Source organism: Pseudorasbora parva, chromosome 23, assembly GCF_024679245.1.
Source record: "Pseudorasbora parva isolate DD20220531a chromosome 23, ASM2467924v1, whole genome shotgun sequence".
NCBI classification, from domain to species: domain Eukaryota; kingdom Metazoa; phylum Chordata; class Actinopteri; order Cypriniformes; family Gobionidae; genus Pseudorasbora; species Pseudorasbora parva.
In genome coordinates, this window is record NC_090194.1 from 13,206,157 (window position 1) to 13,229,376 (window position 23,220).

The window sequence follows — 23,220 nt, forward strand, 5'->3', positions numbered from 1 at the left end:
GCGTTAGCCGTGGACTTCAAAGCCATTTCACTGCTTTGATACTGTTGCTTTGAGATACACACCTAAATTCAGCTCAGTTTAATTACAGTATTTCCTTAGGTCTTGTTTAAGAGCGTCTCCTGATCATTTCAACCTTTTTACAGGTTTTGGTGGAGCACTTTGAATTATGATATACTTTGTACTAAACGTAACAACTGACACTTGGTTCTACCAGCAAACATTTTGCACCTTACGTGAGCTCCATTTCAAAACACAATTGTAAGCAATTATTAGTGAATGAGATACTGAAATTCTGTCCAATAGAGATAAGGTGATTTTCATGGTTGATAATTGAAGCATGGCTGATATTAGATTACAAACTATTTTGACTAAATAAATAAATAAATAAATAAATAAATAAATAAATAAATAAAACCCTAAAAGCTAATATCAATCGCTTTATACAATTTAGGTTACATAAAAAAAGTGATATTCATTTTGAGATTTGCTAAAGGTTACATTTAACAGCATTATTAAATTATAAGTGTTTTTAAAGATTACCTTTAGAGTAAGTAATTTGGGGTCAGTAAGATTAATAATATTAATAATTTTATTCGCCAAGGATATAAAATTGATTAAAAGTGACAGTAAAGAACGGTCTAAATTATTTATTTATTTATTTTACAGTCTAAATTATTTTATTTACTTTATTTTTTAAAATTACAGCTGTGGTCAGAATTATTGGCATCCTTGGTAAATATGATCAAAGATGGCTGTAAAATAAATCTGCATTGTTTATCCTTTTGATCTATCATTCAAAAAATTGCAAAAACCTAACCTTTCATTGAAGTAAAAGAATGGAAAGTCGGGGGATCACATAATGAAATAATTTTTTTTTTCTCCAAAGCACGTTGGCCACAATTATTTTCACCCATATCAATTTTTCATGAGTAAAATATCTCTGAAGTTTATTCCCATTAATATTAAAACAAATTAGCACTCCAGGGTGACTAGGATCATGAAATTGTCCAGCCATGACGTCTTGTTTCAGAGTATAAATAAGAGGAAACAAAGGCCAAATTCCCTTAATCATCCATCCCAATGAGTTAAATTAAAGAATATAGTCTAGATGTGCAGCAAAAGATTGTTGAGCTTCACGAAATAAAAAAGTGGCTGTAGGAAAATAGCTAAAGCATTGAAAATTTCCATTTCCACCATCAGGACAATAATTAAGAAGTTCCAATCATGTTATGAATCTTCCTGGAAGACGACACATGTCTATATCATCCTAAGAAGGACAGTTTTAGACACTCCAAGGATCACAGATGAAGAATTTCAGAGATTAGTTAAGTCTGCTTGGGGTAAGAAAGCCTTTTTTTAATCAGACAACCCCTACATCACCACATGTTGTTTGGGAGGGATTCAAGAATAATCCTCCTCACTCATCCAAAAACAAAGTCCAGCATATTTAGACATAACTGAAAATTCGGAAGGGACCTGGTTATGTCAGATGAAACTATAAAAAGAGCTTTTTGGCAGCAAACCCACCAGCTGTGGTTAGTGCAAAAAGGGATAAAAAGTACCCAATGTACACGGTTAAATATACTGCTTTTTTGCTGGAAGTCCTGGACATCTTGTTCAGATACATGGTATCATGGATTCTAGCAAATACCAACAGATAAAAAAAATCAAAACCTCTTATAATGTCTTATATCTTAATCTTATAATGAGTTTTGCTGGATCTTCCATCAGGACAACGATCCAAAACAAACATCAAAATCAACACACAAATGCGTCACTGAGCACAAAATAAAGCTTCTTCCATGACCATCCCAGTTCCCTGACATGAACCCTATAGAAAATGAGTGGGCTGAACTGAAGAGAAGAAGCACCAACAAGGAGCTGGGAATCTGAAGGATCTGGAGAGATTCTGTGTAGAGGAATGGTCTCTGATCTCTTGAACTCATCAGACAGATTAAAAGGATAAACAATGCAGATTTATTTTTACAGCCATCTTTTATCATATTTACCAGGCGTGCCGATAATTCTAACCACAAATGTATGTCACAGTTTTCACAAAACGTAACGAAAAAGCATATTAGAATGATTTTTGAAATATTATGTGACACTAACGACTGACTTAATGATGCTGAAAAACCAGCTTCGACATCACATGAATAAATTGTATTTTTTTAAATATATTTTCAAACAGAAAACTGTTATTTTAAAGGGTAATAATATTTCAGTATTTACTGTATTATGATCAAATAAATTCAGCCCTGTTGAGCATAAGACTTCTTTCAAAAGTATTAGAAAATATTACCATCCTCAATCTTTTAGAAGTGTAAATGGTTCTGAAGTATCATGCATTTCTACTAGTTTGACTGTCTATTGATTATTTGTATGCTTTACATAAATAAAAGATGGTTTTATATAGTCTAGAATTTTAACATAACCTACTCTCATTAAAAGACAAAGATAGTAGAAGATATGTAAAGATATGTTAGGCAAAAAAAGATTTGTAAATGATAATGATAGTCAATTCAGAATGATAAAGTCTCTTTTACTATTAACCGGCATCTCAGCTGTTCGGTGGAGACTCATAATACAAGGTTTGTAATGTTTCCTTTAATGTTTCACATTGTATTTCAGAGAAAAGAGTGTTAATGTGTTAAAGACTGGTAAAATGCTTGTAAATCCAACATTAAAGGCCATAATTTCAAGCCAGTATCTCTGGAAATAAAACCTAGTGAAGAAACTACAAACCCAGTAGGTTTCAGTTGAAATTAGGTGAGTTTATATCACCATTTTCCCTTTTGGGTATCCCAAATAATCAGTCATTGGATGAGTGTGACATTTACAGGGCACTTAAGTCCTCTTTTAGATGGCTCATAAATACTGAGACTGACGGTTAAAAGGAAGTGTCCTCACTAGAGCCTTACTGAGGGCTGAATTAACTCTATAATGGAAGAGGAGCATAAATACCACGACCGATGCTAAATATATCAGATCAGTAAAACAAGTACGGTCCAAACGGATTTACCCATTCAAACATGACAAAAATGAATCCATCATCAGCGGCTCCTACACTGGGCTACAGGTGTCAAACAATTCAGAGCTCGAACCGTTTAACTCTCACTGAAAAACAGACAAACACACAAAGGGCGCGAGAGATCCTCAAAGGTCTCCAAAGGTTTGACTTACTGGTGAATGGCTTGAAGGAACTTGCGTTGATGTTTCCTGACTTTGGCGTGGTCCATCTTCCTCACCAGCTTGGTGTTTTTATAAATGAGCCACGTCTCCCTGAGAACATTAGCAGCTGTGTTTTTCACCTGTGGGAGAGTAAGCATTGTAGCATTCAGCGCTCAGTTCTGCTGAGGCGTGCTGGGCCCTGATGTTTGAACGTGGCTTACTTGCATAATATGTTTTAGGATAGTGTAAACCTGGGATTTCTACTGGAATAGTAAGCTTGCTACCAATTAAACAATGTGATTTAGCTATCTAGCTAACTCTTTTAATGCTATAAAATTGAATGGGGCATGGGGTCTAAAAATGTCCATACAAGAAAAACGCCATAAAAGTTTACCAAAAATATCAGCTCGACCAATATATAGCAGATAGGAGACTGCTTGGGAAACCTGTTTGAAAGCAATCCTTTTGGTAACACTGTAGAGTTCAACTGTCAGAGTCCGGAAGTAAAAAGGCCATTCATTTTCTCCATAGAGGAAACAGTTTTTTAATGACAACTTTAAAGGGATACTTCACCGCATGTTATTCCCTTAATTAAAACGAGTTGATACATACCTCTCTCGTCTCAGTGCTTGCACTAGTATGGTGACATATCTCTCATTTCTGTCAATAGGGAGATGTGAGGGAAGATGTTTCGGCCGGGACTTTTTACTGCGCCGAGCCGAAGTACTCTCAGAAGTGCTATTCCGGCATACATTATAGTTCTCCTTTTTAATCCGATTAGAAAAGCACCACGTTTTATTTTGTCACCATACTTGATCGTTCAACTATTCGTGCAACTGTATTTAAATAGAGAAAACGTGGAGGTGTTTGGTACTTCTAACTTGATCTCTGTTTGGTACCATAGTGAATGAACTGGGCTTAGGGAGCTAAGCTTAATGCTATCAGAATGTCACCGCGCGTCAGAGAGATTAAGTGCACGCACTGAGACGAGAGAGGTATGTATCAACTCGTTTTAGTTAAGGGAATAACATAGATTAATATGAAAAAGCGGTGAAGTATCCCTTTAAGGGCCCTATCATAAACCCAGTGCAATGCAACGGCAGGGTATGCAAGTTTTTTTGTTTGTGTTTTGTTTCAGCCAGTCCCAGTTATAATTTTTACATCCAGCACCACGTTGTTTAAATGGCAAATGCACTCGCACATATCTGTTCTTTCATGGGCGTGCTGGTCGGAAAATGAGGTGTGTTCAAGCGCATTGTTGGTATTTTGAGGAACTGAAATCGACTGCGCCATTGACCAACAAAAACGACACTTTACTATCCCATGAGGCCACAGGAGAGGATTTGTAACGCGACTGACACTGGTTGATCACATGATAATAACATGTTGAATGTTGTACGTCTGAAATGCATTCGTTCTACACACACTCATACTTTATAGAAGCGGTTATAAAGAAATAACATATTCAAAAAAGTACCTACTCAAGAGAGTATGCGATTTCGGATGTTGGCTATATTTGCAATGCTTCATGGGACTGTAGCTCTTTTTGTCATTAAAGGGATACTTCACCGCTTTTTCATATTAATCTATGTTATTCCCTTAACTAAAACGAGTTGATACATACCTCTCTCATCTCTCTGACGCGCGGTGACATTCTGATAGCATTTAGCTTAGCCCACTAAGCCCAGTTCATTCACTATGGTACCAAACACAGATCGAGTTAGAAGTACCAAGCACCTCCACGTTTTCTTTATTTAAATACAGTTGCACGAATAGTTGAACGATCAAGTATGGTGACAAAATAAAACGTGGCACGTTTCTAATCGGATTAAAAAGGAGAACTATAATGTATGCCGGAATAGCACTTCTGAGAGTACTTCGGCTCAGCGCAGTAAAAAGTCCCAGCCGAAACATCTTCCCTCACATCTCCCTATTGACAGAAATGAGAGATATGTCACCATACTAGTGCAAGCACTGAGACGAGAGAGGTATGTATCAACTCGTTTTAATTAAGGGAATAACATAGTTTAATATGAAAAAGCAGTGAAGTATCCCTTTAAAGCTTGTACCTTTGTTTTGCTTCAAATCAAAGTTTGCATTGTTGTGATTCACCTTATAGCTGGTTGGTTTGGTTCATGCCTTATGACTTTTATAACTTTTTACCAAAAATGTTTTTAAAATCCCTATGGAAAAAATACTTCCAGAATCAAAAAAAAAAGTGGACGGCCACTGTTGCCCTCTATTGGCACAGCATTAGGATCTGTTAGTGTAAATTACTAATCTTTAAATTTGTTCCAAAGAACTCAAAACTTGGTTTATACCTAATTCATGATAAGAATATTATCTGCCTAACCAAGTAAGCCATGTTCAAAGAATGAAACCCTGAATATTTAGTCTTTTTCTCACATTTATATCAGGCCAAACATTATTACTGATGATTTTCTTCTCAAAAACTGCTATGGTGAAGTTGTTTATTTAAATTGTTGTTTCAAAATACCGTTCTGTAAGCGGAGTGTCACATTAAATGAATTCACAAATTTTGTTTATATTTAATAAATGCATTTCACTTTGCATAAGCTGGATATTATTTTCACAGGTTTGCAGGGATTAGGAATAAACAGCTACATGAGTTGCCACAAGGCTAAGATTTGGGATTTTAGACTTACCCTTTTTGTCAGCTGGGTGTCCATCATAAAATTATGTACATGTTTTTCGGCTTTGGTTAATTCCAGTTTTTTTGCGACCACGGCGACCACCAAAGCAGTGCATCCGGCACCCTGACAAAACAAACACCAGCCTTCAGCACGCAGTCAAAACAAACCGTATGTTACGCAGATATACGGCACTTACCATGATGCCGGTGAGGAGACAGACCCCTTTCCCACAGTATGTATTAGGAACCATATCTCCATATCCGATTGTTAGAAAAGTTATTGAGATCAACCACATGGCTCCAAGGAAATTGCTGGTTACATCCATGTTGTCATGGTATCTAGTAAATGTAAAATGACATATTATAAAAACAACTACAATTACTATAAATTAACTGACTTAATCTGAGTTAATTAATCATCCATTAAATTTGTGTTAATTTGTCTCACATTATACTTGTAAGTAGTGTTCACTCCACTGCAGAGTAGTGTACATGCTGTTGTTGCTGTAAGCTAATACTTAATTGGCTAATTGAGGGATCTAGCTGAGTTGGGACTCAATTGACTCCGTTTCCAAACCTATTTAACTGCTGTTTAAAAGGTTACGCAGCACACAGGTCTGCAACATGAGAGATTTGATACTCCATGGGGTTTAACAGGCTGAGAGAAAGGCACGGTATCTTTTTTCTCTAAAATGACACATTTTGATACTTAGACCTCAGTTTGTAAATTTCACATGTGAACTATTATGACTGTACAATTGTACATAATGAAAAATATATATTCATATTCAATTGTGAGTGTGTGCGTATATAAATTTGATTTAATCTTCTAAAAAGGTCACTTATTTAAACCACAAAAGAGAGAGAGAGAGAGAGAGAGAGAGAGAGAGAGAGAGAGAGAGAGAGAGAGAGAGAATTTACACATTTTCCCAAAAAAAACCTATTGTGAATTATTACTGTGCAAATATATATATATTAATTTTTAATTGTGAGTGTGTGTAAAGAGGTCTAAAGAGGTAACTTATGTAATCCATAACATGAATTCATGGTAATTGTATAGTCAATAAATATATGTTTGTTTGTGTGTGTGTGTGTGTGTGTGTGTGTGTCTCTGTGTGTCTGTGTCTGTGTCTTTGTGTGTCTCTGTGTCTGTGTGTCTCTGTGTCTGTGTGTCTCTGTGTCTATCTGTGTGTGTGTCTATGAAATATTATTGATATAAAAAATGACCTAGTAACTGTGAATTATTACTGCTGTAGAATTGTATATAATGAATATATATTATTTAATTATTATATATGTGTGTGTGTGTGTAAATATATATATATATATATATATATATATATATATATATATACATAATTTTACTACATATATTAAGAATGAGGTTTTTTTAACTATAGTAATGCGAATGATACTTAAATGTCATGAAAACATTGTTACACTAAAAATAATAATATATATATATTATTATCAATAATAATAATAATATATAAATGTATATATATATATATATATATATGAAAAAAATTAAGAAACCACTTAACATTGATTAAATGTTAATGTTGATAAAGATCTTATAAAAATCTCCCCAATGAAAACTGACTTCCATTAACTACTGTCAGAGCAACAAAGCCTTTCGCGAACCACCTTTCGCATGCCCTCACAGTCCAGGCGGCGATGATCCACAGAGAAATGGTGAACACCAGCAGCACTGTGCCGGGACAGATAGTCATGAGGGTCTTCATGACAAAGCGTGTGTTGAAGTTTATCTTGTTCAGGGCACCGATACTGCGTGACGAAGCATCGGTAAAGAGTTTGCTATGCAGCAGCATGACGCGAGCAATGAGGTACAGACGGAGAAACATGGGAATGGACAGGATGATATCCACGTCGGCGTCCGTCTTGGAAGGGGCGTAAGAAAAGGCTAGCCGCGCCGTCCACGTGAAGGTGTAGTTGCCCGGGATGGGGTGTATGGCACACACCAAGATCTCCAGACAGATGAAGAAGATGCGCTCGTAGGTCATGGCTATCCTCCAGTCGTCTGCGGCGTTGTCCACCATGAATAGCTATTTGGAGGGGAAAAAAATGTTCTTGAGAAATCTAAAACAATACATTACATGGTAAAAATCTTAACTCAAGATTATTATATATATATATAATAAATATAAAATAAAGAATAATTCTATGAAAATAAGTCAAATATTTTTGCCCCTTAAGCAATTTTTACTTTTACAGCTAGGATTTATTCAGTGCACATCATCTCTTTCACCCCCCCACCCCACCCCCAGACTGTCAGCTTCTGCCAAGGTGCGTTGCTCAACATCTTCTCTCATGTAAGAGATACCGCCAGGTTTCTCTCCACTTGACCAGCGGCTCTGGAGCCACACTCCTTTTTTCAACTCTTGCTATAGAAAATCTCCCTCTTTCCCGTCTCATAAATATTTTTGCTCAATATGTGTTTGGTTTGCTTCTCAATTGCACAAATGTTACTGCTCACTTTTTTTATTAGCAACCTTGGTTTCACAAGTATTTTCAAGCTCCCTTTTTTTATTAGCAGCCTTGGTTTTACAAGTATTTTCCCATTGAATTTCTTTATAGGCATTTAAAAAAAAAAGCATCAGCTCTCCTCTTCTCTGATGATGTGTTTACTGGTGTGGGGGCGGGACAACCTGTCACTTACATGAGATCCACCAATAGCAAACCACTACCATGTAATCAATTCCCCAAGGACAAAGAGTCAGGGACAAAGAGTCCCACCCTACATTTGCTATAAGTCACAACAGGGAAGAAAATGCTATTGAGATTCGATATCGTTAAAATAAAGATCGATTCAAATTTTAGTGCCACGCATCCAAATAAGTCACTGTGAAGATATGTAATGAATCAAAAACAACAGTAAAATATAACACTGTTCACTTGTAGTTACTGATTTTTTTACTCTAGGCTAAAACAATATATTTTACGTTTATTGCAAAATATACTTAAATATTTGTTTAATATTGAACATTGGTCTGGTGAGTCTGCTCTGTATTTTCTACCGCACAAGAGGCGTGATCAACGAGCATAATTCAAATGACTCTGTACGCAATTGGATAGTCCTTCAACCAATCAGACCACAAGAGGCGTGATCAATGGGCAACGGCCCATGGCTTCTCTATTCGTCATAATGTTAAACCCGCCAATAGCACGCCAGGTGGATAAGCCATTCTGTGATTGGTTCCTGCAAAGTCTAACAGAAGCAGTAGAAATTAATGTATAGGTTTCCAGACTGAGTTGCAGGGCCACATCAAAACGCTGGCAGATCAAGCTGGGTTTACCCAGTCTACTTAAATATACAAATATGTTCAAAGTTCGAAGGCATGTTCACACTAATATTAATTTAATTAATTAAAATAAATATGTAATTTTCGTCCCTAGAGGTCGCTTATTGAAAACAAAGGCATAGCTTGATGCCTTGATTACTCGGAATCATGGGAGTGAAGTGCAATGGAAAAGTTGGAAAATATAGATTAGAACTCACTTGACGACATGCTAATATATTTACGTTGGACAGAACATATACGTATTAACTACTGTTAAATTCAAATTACAATGTTTATCACACCAAATATTAGTGTTGGGAGTGTATGACCACAAACACAATGTTAAAAAAGTCATAGATTAACAGTTTTGTTTCTAAAATGTGTGGAGAGCCGTAATGTGACCATCAGCACATCACACACTAACAGATTCCATTTACAAACAACCAGAGTCCTGACTGTGAACACAGGGAAATCTTACAAAATCTCTTGCAGTCAAACGTTACTTTAGAGTAAACAAACGGCGGCGACGGGCAAGGAGAAATGGAGATAATAGTGTTTGGACTGCTTTTTATTAAAAATGTACAATCTACAATACATGCATGCGAGTTTGTCCCCGGGGTTCCCACCATAACAAATTGGATGTACAATCTGAGATCAAATTGACGTCCCTGACGTTCGTTCGAGTAGATTCAGTCACTCTAACACACCTTAACACAGCCACCTTCTGAGTTGGAGTGAGAACAATTGGGATAACAAGAAGTGTATTTTGACTGTCAAACATATGGAAACTAAACCTAATTTTATTAGGTTTACAGACAGCATGTTACGATGTTTACATGGTACACTTACTATTACTGTGTTTTTATTAGGGCTGCATATTAAAACAAATTTCACAAATCCGATCTAAATTTAATTGAATTCAATATCAATTAATTGGGAATTCGGGTACAGTATTAGGTACAGTACATCTCAACTAATGTACTCATCTAATGCTGTAAAATATACAGGGATCCCTGTCAGCTGGAATTACGATATTAAGTAAAAATGTAACAAATTAGTATACAATTGCATATAAATGCAAGTTTTTTTTTTTTTTTTAAGTAATAATAATAATAATGTTACAAAAAGTAAAAAATATAATGAAAATGTAATATAGTGCATAGTTTTGCAAAATGCTCCTCTCTGGACTTCATTCTTTTAGCTAACTATCAAGTTTGTGGTCATTGAATAGCTTCTGAGGTGAAAGTAATGTTACTTGATAAGGGTGGGCGATATACTAAACACTGGTTATTTGTCTTCAGTAAGCTTGAGAGTAATTTTCTTCATGATATTGAAAATTGCCAATGGTATTGAGATATAAGATTTTGATCATATATCGCCCAACCATATTATTGTTTATAAGCTGACTTTATTGTTTATAAGTCCTCATGAAATTAAAATTTACCCTATTTACTTTGTTAACAGATATTAAAGGTCTTAGGGTGAAGTCAAGTCAACTTTATTTATATAGCGCTTTTACAATGACGATTGTTTCAAAGCAGCTTCACAGTGTTAAGCAGGACAATATTGTAAAAAAATGTGATCATCAATTAATCTGTGCAAGTTAATACACAAGGAAAATTTGTCACGGTTTTATTAAAATCTGAAAAGTAACTTCCGGTCTGGAAACGGCGTTCCTTCTCAGATGACGGCAGTTTGAGGGCTTAGGTTTGAAAATGCTTAACCACTCCCCTCCGACCGTTAGTCTGCTATGAGCGCGAGATGGAGAGGAGGACTGAAGTCAAACCCTGCCCTCTGTTCAATATTCAATATTGTTTCACTTGGAAATACATCACAGCACTGAAGAAAACTCACTTGCTACTTCCGGTTCACTGACTGACTGATTACATGTGAGATGATACAGACTTTAGTAAGTTGTACTGTATTTTTCAACATTCTTTCTGATGTTCATTCATGTATATTTTGTGCTATAACTAGTAGTAAAGAGGAAGAGAGTTTACAGGTTACAATGACCTGTCATGCCACATTAAAGAGCGCCAAAGCCAAATGTATTGTTTGAATTTCATAATACAATTGACAGAAGTAGAAAGCTGTCACTCTGTCTTGTCTGTCAGCCCATTGTCAGTGCAGTTGAACAGTGCAGTTTTTTTTTTTTTGTGTCAATTGCATGAGTCTCATGCTGAGTCTGTGAGAGTTGACCGCCCTGCCTAACTCTCTCCACAGGGAAATCTAATAAAATAATCTGTAGAACCATCAAAAAAATAAGGACTTTACCTAGGATTGTCAGAAGGGGAGAATTGGGACCAAAATTTGGGAATTGTGCCCCAAAACAGACAAAAGTGCCTCTTTGGGTGCCTTAATTGGTTAAGGTCTTTTTAGCATTACGGAGAGTGTAGCTCTTCACTAGGAATTTTTTCAAAAATAAAGTTAGTCTTGAGGCTTGAAAGGTTTATATGCTATTGTTAAAAATCTCCTTCTCTTTTGCGCTCAATCGTCAGATCCCTGCCCTCCCTTACGCTCTGTGCCGATCATCTGTGATTTCTCCCTGTGCATTCAATCACTTCAAGGTACCCGACAGCCAACATCAGAGAGATATTTCACCAGAGTGGTGAAGTCAGCACAATTCAAAGGCTTCGGTTGACAGACTTTATCCAACGAGACTGTGGCTATCTGATATGAGAAAAGGCGCAAATGATGAACCCCTGATCCAATATGTGCAAACGGGTTTCCTGTCTTCTCACAGCACCAGGCTATTTCACGAGTAATGGGTTTATGTGGTGCATAACTGAATTATTCTTTAATATGACTCTTGCTTGAGGCATTGAGAGATTGCTTCAGTGCTGTCCTGTGGTTTTCCCCACATGTATCGCAACATGTATAAAACCTTAACATTTAGACAGTTTAATCACATTTATGGTCAGTTATTTACTCCAGCCGGTTCACTGGATTCACATATCATACGGGTGATGCTTATATAAATCAAATAAAACCTGGCAAAAGATTCATGAAAACTGTATAATATAAACCAACACCCTGCCAAATAACCTTGATTTAGACTGAATTCCAAATCTCTAAATTCCTCATAAAAAAAGATATAAAAAAAAAAAACGCTCCACTTCTGAAGGCAAATGAGATTAATAACCCAAATCATATATTCAGTGATAATACATTAAAACATTAATCTAAATTGTGCTTGACCTTACAAAGGAGTGTTGGAACGACTGCCAGCACATTGCTATGCTGTTGCTAATAACTTTTGAGTAGGTTTAGCACTGACACTTTGCTAGGTGGTTGCTAGGGCATCCCTTGTGATCTCTAAGTGGTTGCTAAGAGGTTCTCTAAGAGGTTTATAGGTGGTTTCTGATTCTAGCTAGCATTCCTCTCTTCAACAAACTGCATGATTTTAAGTATTTATGTTCATAAAAGAGAGATTTTGCTGCAAATATAAAGTTATGTTTTTTTCTTTACTTTTATGTTTTCTATAGCATTATATTATTCTATAACAGTTTGGCAAGTTTGATTTACTTCCATTAATCAGTTAAATTTCAGTGAATTGATCCATAACTCAAAATTGCATTTTTTTAGGCTTTTTAAGCTCTAATATGAGAATAAACATCAATATTTACCTACATTTTACCTATTTATATGTTTATCAAAATATATTAATGTATGTAAATGACAAAATATTTTGTATTGTCATATTAGTGTATAAACAGCATAAATGAAAATGATTATATATCCTTCATTCTGCTTTTTTTAATTTTTACTGTATCTTACATTTTACATTAAATACTGTATATTATATCTACTTGGCTACAAGTTAAAATTATGTTTACCCAATATAATAAATAAACCTTGTAAACCAAATACATATATAATGAGATATTGAATATCATAAAAAGGCAAAAAAATATTGAGATTCCCAGCCTTAGTATGAGCAATATAATGGTAATAGTAACCCTTGCTTTAGCGATCATCACTTAAAATGTTCAATCATTCACGCAGAAAATAAACCATTCACACCTCAAAGCTTTTAGCATGTTTATTTTTAGCCAAAAGATGACAAAATGAACATCTCCATTTTAGACCCTTGTAGAACCACCTACACACATGTTAGTCACATGAATCATACAGCCTGAAAATACAACACTAATCCCTCATATTCATACGACGCACATGCAAACACAAAAACACACACACTCCAAATCCAAACATCAAAAACACGGGATGCAAATATAAAAATATCCCTGGGAAAAATGATCAAACCCAATCACGTATCTACACTGACTCGTGACAGAAATCGTAAGGCCAGAAGATTTTAGACCAGATAAGACACATCAGCTGTCTTAAAAGGCCTGACAATTGCTAGAGATGCTGTAACATTAACCAGCCTGTCTGTTAGTACTTTAGGCTGTTGTTCGACTTTCCGTGCGAGTGTAACTTAGACAGCGAAACACAAGCTGCCTTTCCGAACGATGACAGACGCTATCTTACTCAAAGCTTAGCAACAACAACAACCAACATACCACACAGCCTGCACAAAGGATGATAAGCGTGAAGCTTTAATTTTGTTTATATGGGCAAAACATGTCACAAAGACACCCCTTTTAACTTAGTAGCTTCAAAACGGAGCAATTAAACATTTAAAATGGGTTATGTAAGGAAACCTACTTGGTAGGTAAAACCAATTATGGTAATGGATGACCTGCAATACAATACTCAAGGGTGCTTCACCTTCAAGCATCCAATATTCCAACCGAGTGGTTGAGTAGGTAGTTATGGAAAAATGCTGAATTTGACAACAGAGGGGAAGGTGCACATGTAATGGCCTGGTTACAACAGCTAAGGGTCGACCAGATAACCTGAACAAGTCCAAGAGCATGACTGCGGCAGTTAATTCAAACAAGACAAAGCAGAAGTGCTAAATATAGACAAATAACAATAAAAAATAATAAAGTAGGCTAAAAGAAATGACCAATTGTAGATTTCTTTCTTTTTGTTTTTGTTTTTTTTATTTTTCAATGACAATTATTTTAAGGTATGAGACATTGATTTTTTAATTGTATTAATTCACTAAAATTCTTGATTCATCGACACAAAAAAATAAGTCCTTCATGCCTCAAAGCTTTAAAAAATAATAATAAATTATATTTGAGCAAAGATTTATTCCCTGCTGTTGATTAAGAATTTTAGTAAAATGGATTGGTAAATGTTTCTTTCTGAAAATTACTTTAATGTATGAACATTTTTGGAAAAAAAATATTATTAAGTTTTGCAATACCTTAGAATTTAAACGTAACATATATATTTTATTTGACATTTTTTTTACTAAAGTTATGTTTTTCTGTAAAAACAGCATTCGAATCTTTAAGTGTGATTCATTTACATAAATCAGTTCAAACTGTCCATTTCAATGTTTCAAAACACAACCCAATTCAATGATTCACTTAAAAATGTTCACTTTCATATATTAAAATGTTTATTATGCAGGTAAATATTACCGTTTAATACATCTAGGGCCCAAATTGTGTTTGCTTACTGAAAAAAACATGCCTTGATTATTTTTTAATTTCGTTCTTTGAATCACTCTTTTGAAGTATTTTTTTTTTTTTTAAACGTGAATATTGATATACATTATATATCTATAATATACATATATTTTTGGCTTAGCGGTGAATATGACATGTTTACACTGTTGCTGGTAGCTACAGGATTTTATTGTATCACTAGTAATGAAATAGAAAGTGTTTGGCTGAAGTGAACAATTTAATTATACATTATAAAATGCATCATTAAATCATTTAAAAGCAATAAAAGTATTTAGTTGAAGACTCATTATTTATATGTTTTTTCTCATCAAGTCTAGATTTACTTTTGACGCATTTATATTGTAGAAATGCGTTCTTGTATCATAGGAGACAGCAGGTAGATTTGTAGCTCCATCACCCCCGGTCTCTGTGTCTCTGTGAGATACAGCGCTCAGTCGAATGATGGATGCATGGCTGACTTTGGCAGAGCATGTGGATTAATGAAAACCGCGATAAAAAACGTCCTAAACTGATCAGCGCAGCGCAAGGTCGATGGCTCTTCTGAAGCAGCAGCACTCACTGTTGCCTTACCAGACTAGAACTCTGTTAAAACACAGAGACAACAAAATAATCTATTAAAACCCGTGTCCATACAGGGGGCTCGGTGCTTCGTGCTCCTGTTGACATTTCGCCTTGCGTCGCCTTGACAAGGCCACGGACAAAAGGTCGTCTGCCTTCGTGCTATCCGTCTGTCTAGTAGGCAGCAGGGGTTGGTTACTGGTTTCAGAAGAGCTCAATATAACTAATGGAGCATGGCTCAATATTTAATCTGTGTAATGTAGAGAATGGGAACATATATCTTGTCGCTAAGAAAAGAAATCGCTCTATCTCATTAGAGAATTAGGTAGAGAGGTTCAGCCCAATTACAAATTAATGCAATGGTTAATTTATGATATCAAAGTGGGTCCTAAGAGGCCACTTTGCTAAGTAAATCCTCAGTTGTAGGTAGCTTTTAGCTTTCAAGTTTCTTTGAAGAAGGACCCGCGTGCTTTCAGAGTCTGCATTTGTGTAATTGAACGCTGTCAGTAAGCGATGACAGCTGTTGTTTTATTAAGTTAACGGTAACCCAATTTAACCGTGCGTATAGTGATTTAAATTCAAAATATGCTAAATAAAATAATACAAATGTAAAAGCCACTGGCCGTCTCACTTTAATTGAATTCAATTCAAAAGTCAAAATGCTTGAAAATGGTTTAATCTTAATCTATACTGCAATTTAGATCAGAGAAAACACAAGGGCACAGGAGATTTTTTTCTTTTAATAAGCCGTAACCTAAATACATGATTAATTTAAATGATTAAGATTCTAGAACTTATTCCTTCACCTGAATTTGAATGCACACTCGAATTCTTGAAATGACAATATAAAAAAAACAATTCTGAGCCAAGTTCATTTTAGGTAAAACAATTCAATTAAATCAGTTGTCTCAAATTATTTTCTTCTTTTCCTTCTATTTTAATCTCATAATATCTATACTGTAATCCAGCTCATTGAAAACTCAAGGGTCAGTGAAGGATGGATACGTGACACTCGGCTGTCGTCTCAGGTAGAGTTAGTTGTTACAGAAAAAGGTAGCGCACATCCTCTAGTGCATCAGCGCTGCTCACATGCACTAATCACATGTTTCTGCCTCATACGTCATGCACAGACAACAGTGTTAAACACACTCGAAAACAAATGATTCAATTGCAGCTAACAATCATATATCATTGGAAAAAATTGCCACTGCAAATGAAGGTTTTTGCATGGTTAAAAGAATGAAACTCCGTTGTCCTTTGGCAATGATGTGCATATATTTCTAATGGGCAGGGCCCCGGCTGGTCCCTTCAAAAAAGGCACATTTTTCTGGAAAAGCATTCCCATGATTGATGTCCCTCAGAGACTCGTGGGCCCTAAATATTACAGAGCACAACTGGCTCATGAATACACGCCGTTATAATTCAACAGGGTGAAAAGTAATAAAACTGCTCAGGCATTTATGGTTGCAAAGCCAGGGCTCTTAATGGCTTTTTGAATTTGCATGCATATTAAAACAGTGATTTTTGTTTCATGTACACATCGCGCAGACATGTACAAACACCTATATATGTATCTATATATGCTGTGACGATTTTATGTGTGAGATTGAACTTCTAAAATATTTGTATGCAGAGCATAAGCATTATTGCTTGAAAGGAACAGTACACTCCGAAATGAAAATTTTGCCATTTATGTTGTTCCAAACCCATATTGCATAATCAGTGAAGTACATGGTTTTGGCAAACCAATCGACATTTTATCTGTGCGTGCATTTCCTGGGAATTACAGCATGTACTACTTTTTGAGCGTTTTGATGAGACACAAAAGTCTTTTTTGGAGTTTGGCACAAGTATAAACTAATCATCATCTAAATCCATCGTAGGGAAAAGAGCAGCTTAAACATTATGCCAAACATCTCCTTTTGTGTTTCATGGAAATACATAAAATAGCATAGAGGAAGAACAATATCGGCAAGTAAATGATGACAGGATTTCTATTTCTGAGGACTACTCTTTTAATCACTAGTTTTATGGGAACACAAGATTTTATCCACTAAGCTGAAAAGGTCCACTTTCTGCACACTGCATCCTCTTCATCAGTGCCACAGAGGTCATCAGCCAGGCCACCAGGCTTTTTTTTTTTGATAGCCAAGTTAGATCGTCTGGTTTTGTTGTCATCATAATGCACAGTTTGTTATTCCTCTGACATGCCAACAACAGCACCTAATTGCCTCCACCTCAATGGCCACAGTGAGGAAATCTCAACATGACTCTTTGACAGCTCAGGTGGATGGCTGTTCATCACCTGCTGTCTTGGCAAATTCAAAGTTTTTCCATCCGCATTGAAGGTCAATGTATTTTTTTTCTTGTTTTGATTTGTCATGCTGGATCAAACTCTTTGACTCTTCGAGTTCACCCAAAAATGAAAATTCTGTCATCATTTACTCATTCTCAAGTTGTTCCATCTATGAATTTCTTTCTTCTGCTGGACCAAACAGTTGATGGGATCCCATTGACTTTCATAGTATCGAAGTCAATGGCTGCCATCAACTGTTTAGTTACAGACATCCTTCAAAATATCTTCCTTTGTGTCCAGAAAGAAATTCCTCCATGGAACAACTTGAGGATGACTAAATGATGAGAGAATTTTCCTTTTTGGGTGAACTATCCCTTTAAGAAATATTGATTGTATCATTCATACGGCCTTCTCTTCAGTCAATGTCAACTAAAGACAGAGCAAATGACTCACTACTGGCTTGACTTTACCCGCAATGTGAGCTTTTACAGGAATAATTCAATTCGGTCTCACCCTTACGTTGTTCCAAACCTGTAAGACTTTCTTTCTCTTCCGTGGTGGAACACACAAGATGTTTTGAAGAATGTTCACGCTGTTCCTTTCCAATTAAAACTGTACGGGGATGGATGGTCTGAAGCACCAAAATATGACAAAAAAAAGCCATGAAAGCAGCATAAAAGTAGTCCATATGATGTATATTTTCAATATTTGTTTGATGTCTCATCAAACGTATGATGTCAAACCTGGTGTAATGTGTCTTGATGCACACTGTCCAATATATATTCGCACATATCTAAGCTTTAAGAGTAGTTGTATGTAAGTGTATGGAACTTTTTAGCGTTATACTGTATGTAAATGAGCAGCGTGAACATTCTTCAAAATATCTTGTATGTTCTACTACAAGAATAAAAAGGTCATATAGGTTTGGAATTATATTAAGGTGTGTAAATGATGAATAATTTTTTTGTCATGTATGGGGGAATTGTCTAAAATACTGCTGCCTGGTCACCAACTGAAATCCAAGTGAAATGTAAACGCCTTTGAACATGTGACTCACACGCCCCCTCAGTAAAAACCTCACACACACTATTAACTAATAACACTTTCTCCGTTCTGCCAATAGCACTACAATCTTGTTGGCACTATGTACTTACTGGCAGTACAAGCTTCTTGGCGCTCCTTGGCCTTATCTAAGTGCTTGATTTATATATTTTGCCATTAACGCAAGTATCACTCAAAACCAATATATCCACTATGGGTTGACAGCTTCAGCCAAATAAATAAATAACACTCTCATCAGCTAGCCCCCCTGACCCGAACCCCCCCCCCCCCCCCCATTTATATAAATATAAGATTTATATTTCTTTTTAGTGAAAAAGGGGGAAATTAGGCTTTCACGGACATGAACTTCAAACCACTTCAAATAAATAAAAATGTTTAAATCAATATGAAATTGACATTGTCCTCTGTGATTAAATCCTTTGGGCTAATCTGTCCATCCCACAAGAAATGAACAGTGATATTCCCCCTATCGAACAAGCCACACATGGTTTCACTTCATAATAAGCCTGTCTGATTCAACTTGAATGTGTCTGTTTGCAAGATGAATTAAATAATAATAAATTAATAAATCATTCCTACAGGTTTCCCACACTTCTGAGATATGGCTGTTTAATATCGTTTAATAGTGCTCATTTAGAGTGATTTTTATTATTAATTAATTCAATGCATTAATTTTAACTATTTTATTCATCTCCTACGCCTCCCATGCCACGCGTTTTAAAATTCACTCAAATTTCCTGGTTTTAACTCTGAAAGCAGGAATATGAAAGAGCAAAAAAGAAAGAAGTGGAATAAATCAAATAAATCTTTGATGCTACATTTCTCTGCCTGCAGTGTTTTAAGAAACGGAGACAGCGTTTCATTCTCGTCAGCTCAGGCTAAATGGCATCTTTTTTTATGAATGCATTACCTAATGCAAAGAAATGCATTACAATGGATGCTGAATTGCATAAAGTTCAGTACAGTAATACAGTAATACAACAATTCACTGATGCAAGGTCATAAGACTGAGTGCTTTCCAAGTACTACAACCATCAAGTGATGTTCTTCCTCAACAAATATGGGCAAAAAAAACTGCCTCAAGTGCAGATTTGGACCTTTAATAATAATATGGATACATCGTACTGAAAGCCTCCATACCTAATCTATAAATTAAATTTCAGTTGAGAAAGCAAAAGTGCAAGTCCATAATCAACACAGTTATTAGACTATGAATCACATGTTATGCTCTGGTAGATTTCTATAATGATTCAACGAAGATTAATAAATACTCAACATGCTTTATGAGGAACTCAACCTGGTCTTGTCTATTCAACTAGCTAATAAACTGTGAACAGCTACTGTTAAGCCAGGTCACCAAGTCACTGACAGGATTTCAAGGCATGATTCGATTAAGCTAGTGCGAAATGGAGTGGACGCAGTGCTATTGAAGATAATCCGACTGTAATTCAATGGTAATGGGTATCATTTCAAGTGCAATGTGTTGAGCATTAGTCTGGAAGAGAGAATGTGTCAAGAAACCCACTGACTCTTACGCAAAAAAGCACCAAATTCAACAACAACAAAAACACAGTAAAAAGCTCTAGCTTATTTTTGAGTAAGTTACCTGGATTTCCCTGGCATGATATATGATAATCAACCCAAGAAGAATGATTGTAGAAAGGCTTATCAGGCATTTTAGGGCTAAAGAATACAGTGACTCCTGGGAAAAAAGAAGAAAAAGACAAATTCAACTCATTTGGATTAGTCAGTTTAAACATACAATAGGGTATCATATTGTTTAAACATGTAGAAAGATCACAGCATATTTTTTTAATGATTATGATACTAACTTACACCTTCCTGAAAATGGTATCACAACACAAGAACTAATGCAAGCGCATTTGACACATACAATTTGACTTTAAACTTTTTTTTCACTATGCGGTAACATATGTGTCTTCACTTTCTCACTATTCAAAACCATAACATGCTGCAAAGCAAAACAGTAATATGCTGTTCTTAAGATGCATGACTTCTCCTGGGGTTTCCCCCACATGGGAGACATATGGTGATATAACTCATTCTGTACATGTGGATTTTTTTTTTAAATTTGAGCTAAACAACTATCTAACGTTGTTTTACAATAAAAAGAAAATACTATTTTGCAACTACTTGCCAAATTGAATTGAAGTAATGGACTTTTATAGATAGATGGTTGCATCAACTATAAATAAAAAACACATTTATGATCTTTTGTTTCAGTAATATTATACAAAGATTCCAAGAAGGGTGCACAATTGACTAATTGTGAAGATTTTAACAGTGTGAGCAAATTAATAATAACTTGAATTATTGCTTAAGAATTTGAGTTTAAACTTGATAGATGTACAACGGTTAGTTCCAGTAATTGTATTGGTTGGGCATCCCAAGAGTGTTGATATTTATTATAACAACATTAGAACATTAGTTTGGGTTTGGGAAATTCCAGTGTTTTCTTTCAAAGAGAAGCAGAGTTGTGTAATTTTTGCATGTACTTTTAATAATTGGGTTTATTGGGCTGCTGTTTAAACATATTACTTGCAGCCAAATCACAGCCATACTGATATATGTACTTTATAAAAGAAACATGAATTTAACTGGAGGAGAATTAGAGAGAGAAAAAAATGTTTCTGGCTATTTTATTTTTTTATTGTTATTGGAACTATATAGTGGAAAAACTCTTCCACTGAGATAAAATGCAAAGCAAAGCAAAACGTTCTCCAGAAAACGTGACCTTGCCACAGTTTTTCATTCATCCATCCGCACCGCACACTTTCCAAACTTGTAGTTTTTCCTTGCTCGCCAGGAGGCAGACTCGACTTAATGAATTCTGACCTAGATGGGGAGACCTGCAGGATTTGGGGACTATTAAGTTACGCACCTTTCCGTAGGCTCCCCACGAGAGTTCAGTTTCAATGACCATAACCACGATCCCAAACATCCCAAAGATGAGCGCGTAGTCGCTCAGTCGCTTTCTTTTCTCAAACAAGGCCCTCCTGTGCCCGAGCTTCTGTCCGATGTTCTGGTTCTTCTTTTTGCCCGATTTGCTGCCGCTGTGGCTACATCCACCCCCTCCTCCGCCACCTCCTCCTCCGTCCCCCGTAGCGTAAGGCATGAGGGTGGTAGAGTTGTTATCCGGCTTGGAGGCGAGCGTGTCGGACGCGTCCACCGCAGAGACTGGCTGCAGTGGCTGGGACTCCGAATCAAACTCGTGCAGGTTTCTGCGGGACGAGCTCAAGTTGCTGAGCGGCCGCATCACGCCGCCGTTGTATCTGCAGCTGCTCATGGCTATTTGGGTGTAAGAGTTACTCTCTCTGTGGCTGCTGGCCGGACTGCCCCGAATTTGCTGCCGGTTGTGATCGCGATGAGGATGGTGATGATGATGATGTTTGGATGAACTACCATGACTAGAAGGCGTGAACTCGCTGTACTGAGCGCCTTGCCTGGTTGAAGATGAGACGGACGGTGTCCTTAAAGTTCCCAGCGGCGTCCCGTGCGAATACTGGCTTTTTCTCGCATCCTCGCAGGTGGAGGAGTTGTTGCAGGTGCAGTGCCTGATGGAGCGCTCTTCCTCCCGTCCGCAGTAGTGCTGGTGCTGGTGCTGCTGCTGCTCTGGATAGAAATCGTTCTGCAACTGCAATGGGGTTTCCATGTCAGAGCTGCTGTTTAAAGCAGAGCCCCGTGCATGCACCCTACCGAGGGGGCGTTGTGATGAGTAACGGAGGATAAAAGCTGGCGCGAGGATGGACCCACGTCGGCTTCTGTAGAAGTGCGAGCGCGCTTCCGATTGGTCGAACGACCCAAAACAACTGGACTGACGTCACGCAAGGAAGGTGGCAACATGCGGTTCAAATGTGCAGACATTCACAACTCAGTGACTGCTCTCGGCTGTTTACTCAGAATATCTGGAAAGATAGTCTCTTTATTGATCATAATGATTTATAGACTCCTTATTTGACTTACAGGAATACAAATTCGGGGTTACTAGCCAATACGTTCATGTTTATTACGAATTTCATTTTTAAAGATGCTGTATGTAAGGTTTTCGCTTTACTAAAGCAATACAATAACATAATACGCTTGCAGATATTTAGGGAAAATGCTAAATTATACGACTCGTTTCTCATAAAAACAAAGCTACAGCCAGTTATCCTACTTTGAAATGTGCGTTCCGTGACGGAATGTCTGTTTTTGTTTTGGCCTGTGCGATTACTCGCATAGCCAGGGGCCTATTGCACAAAATTAGGATAAAAGATTAAGCTGGGATATCTTGGTGATCCTGGGTCAATTTATCTGCTAATGTACAGTTATCTTTCATTATCATTTTTGGAGTGCCTTCAGGGTACGTTTATATGACAGCGGTGTACTAAATTTTGCATCCAGATGACAAGCTGACCAGATGACCAAGATATCCCGGCTTAATCCCTTATCCTAGTTTTGTGCAATAGGCCCCAGTTTACTCAATAGTATTTCGACACCACAGGTTGCCAGTTGGCGGGAAACATAGCGTATCACTGCCATGGAAGCAAGCAAACAAACTGGGTCAGAGATCGCAGATTCTACCCGACCTAAAAAGCCTCAGCATCCCAAAATCTTGATGAACAAGAG

The 23,220-nt window shown here is 36.6% G+C and overlaps 1 protein-coding gene across 2 annotated transcripts in view; it reads right to left on the reverse strand.

Annotated features, from left to right (window-relative positions):
• kcnn2 (potassium calcium-activated channel subfamily N member 2) overlaps positions 1 to 23,003 on the reverse strand; it is a 42,994-nt gene extending 19,991 nt beyond the window's left edge. The window contains exons 1-6 of one of the 2 annotated variants that reach the window (XM_067433577.1): positions 21,494 to 23,003; positions 20,198 to 20,293; positions 7,472 to 7,890; positions 6,022 to 6,163; positions 5,838 to 5,948; positions 3,184 to 3,311 (exon numbers count right to left, since the gene is read on the reverse strand). In XM_067433577.1, coding sequence (XP_067289678.1) covers positions 3,184 to 3,311; positions 5,838 to 5,948; positions 6,022 to 6,163; positions 7,472 to 7,890; positions 20,198 to 20,293; positions 21,494 to 22,264 — 1,667 coding nt within the window. In that variant the 5' untranslated portion in view covers positions 22,265 to 23,003. The remainder of the gene's footprint in view (positions 1 to 3,183; positions 3,312 to 5,837; positions 5,949 to 6,021; positions 6,164 to 7,471; positions 7,891 to 20,197; positions 20,294 to 21,493) is intronic. The other variant, XM_067433576.1, reaches the window with a different exon arrangement.
• Between the last annotated feature and the right edge of the window lie 217 nt (positions 23,004 to 23,220).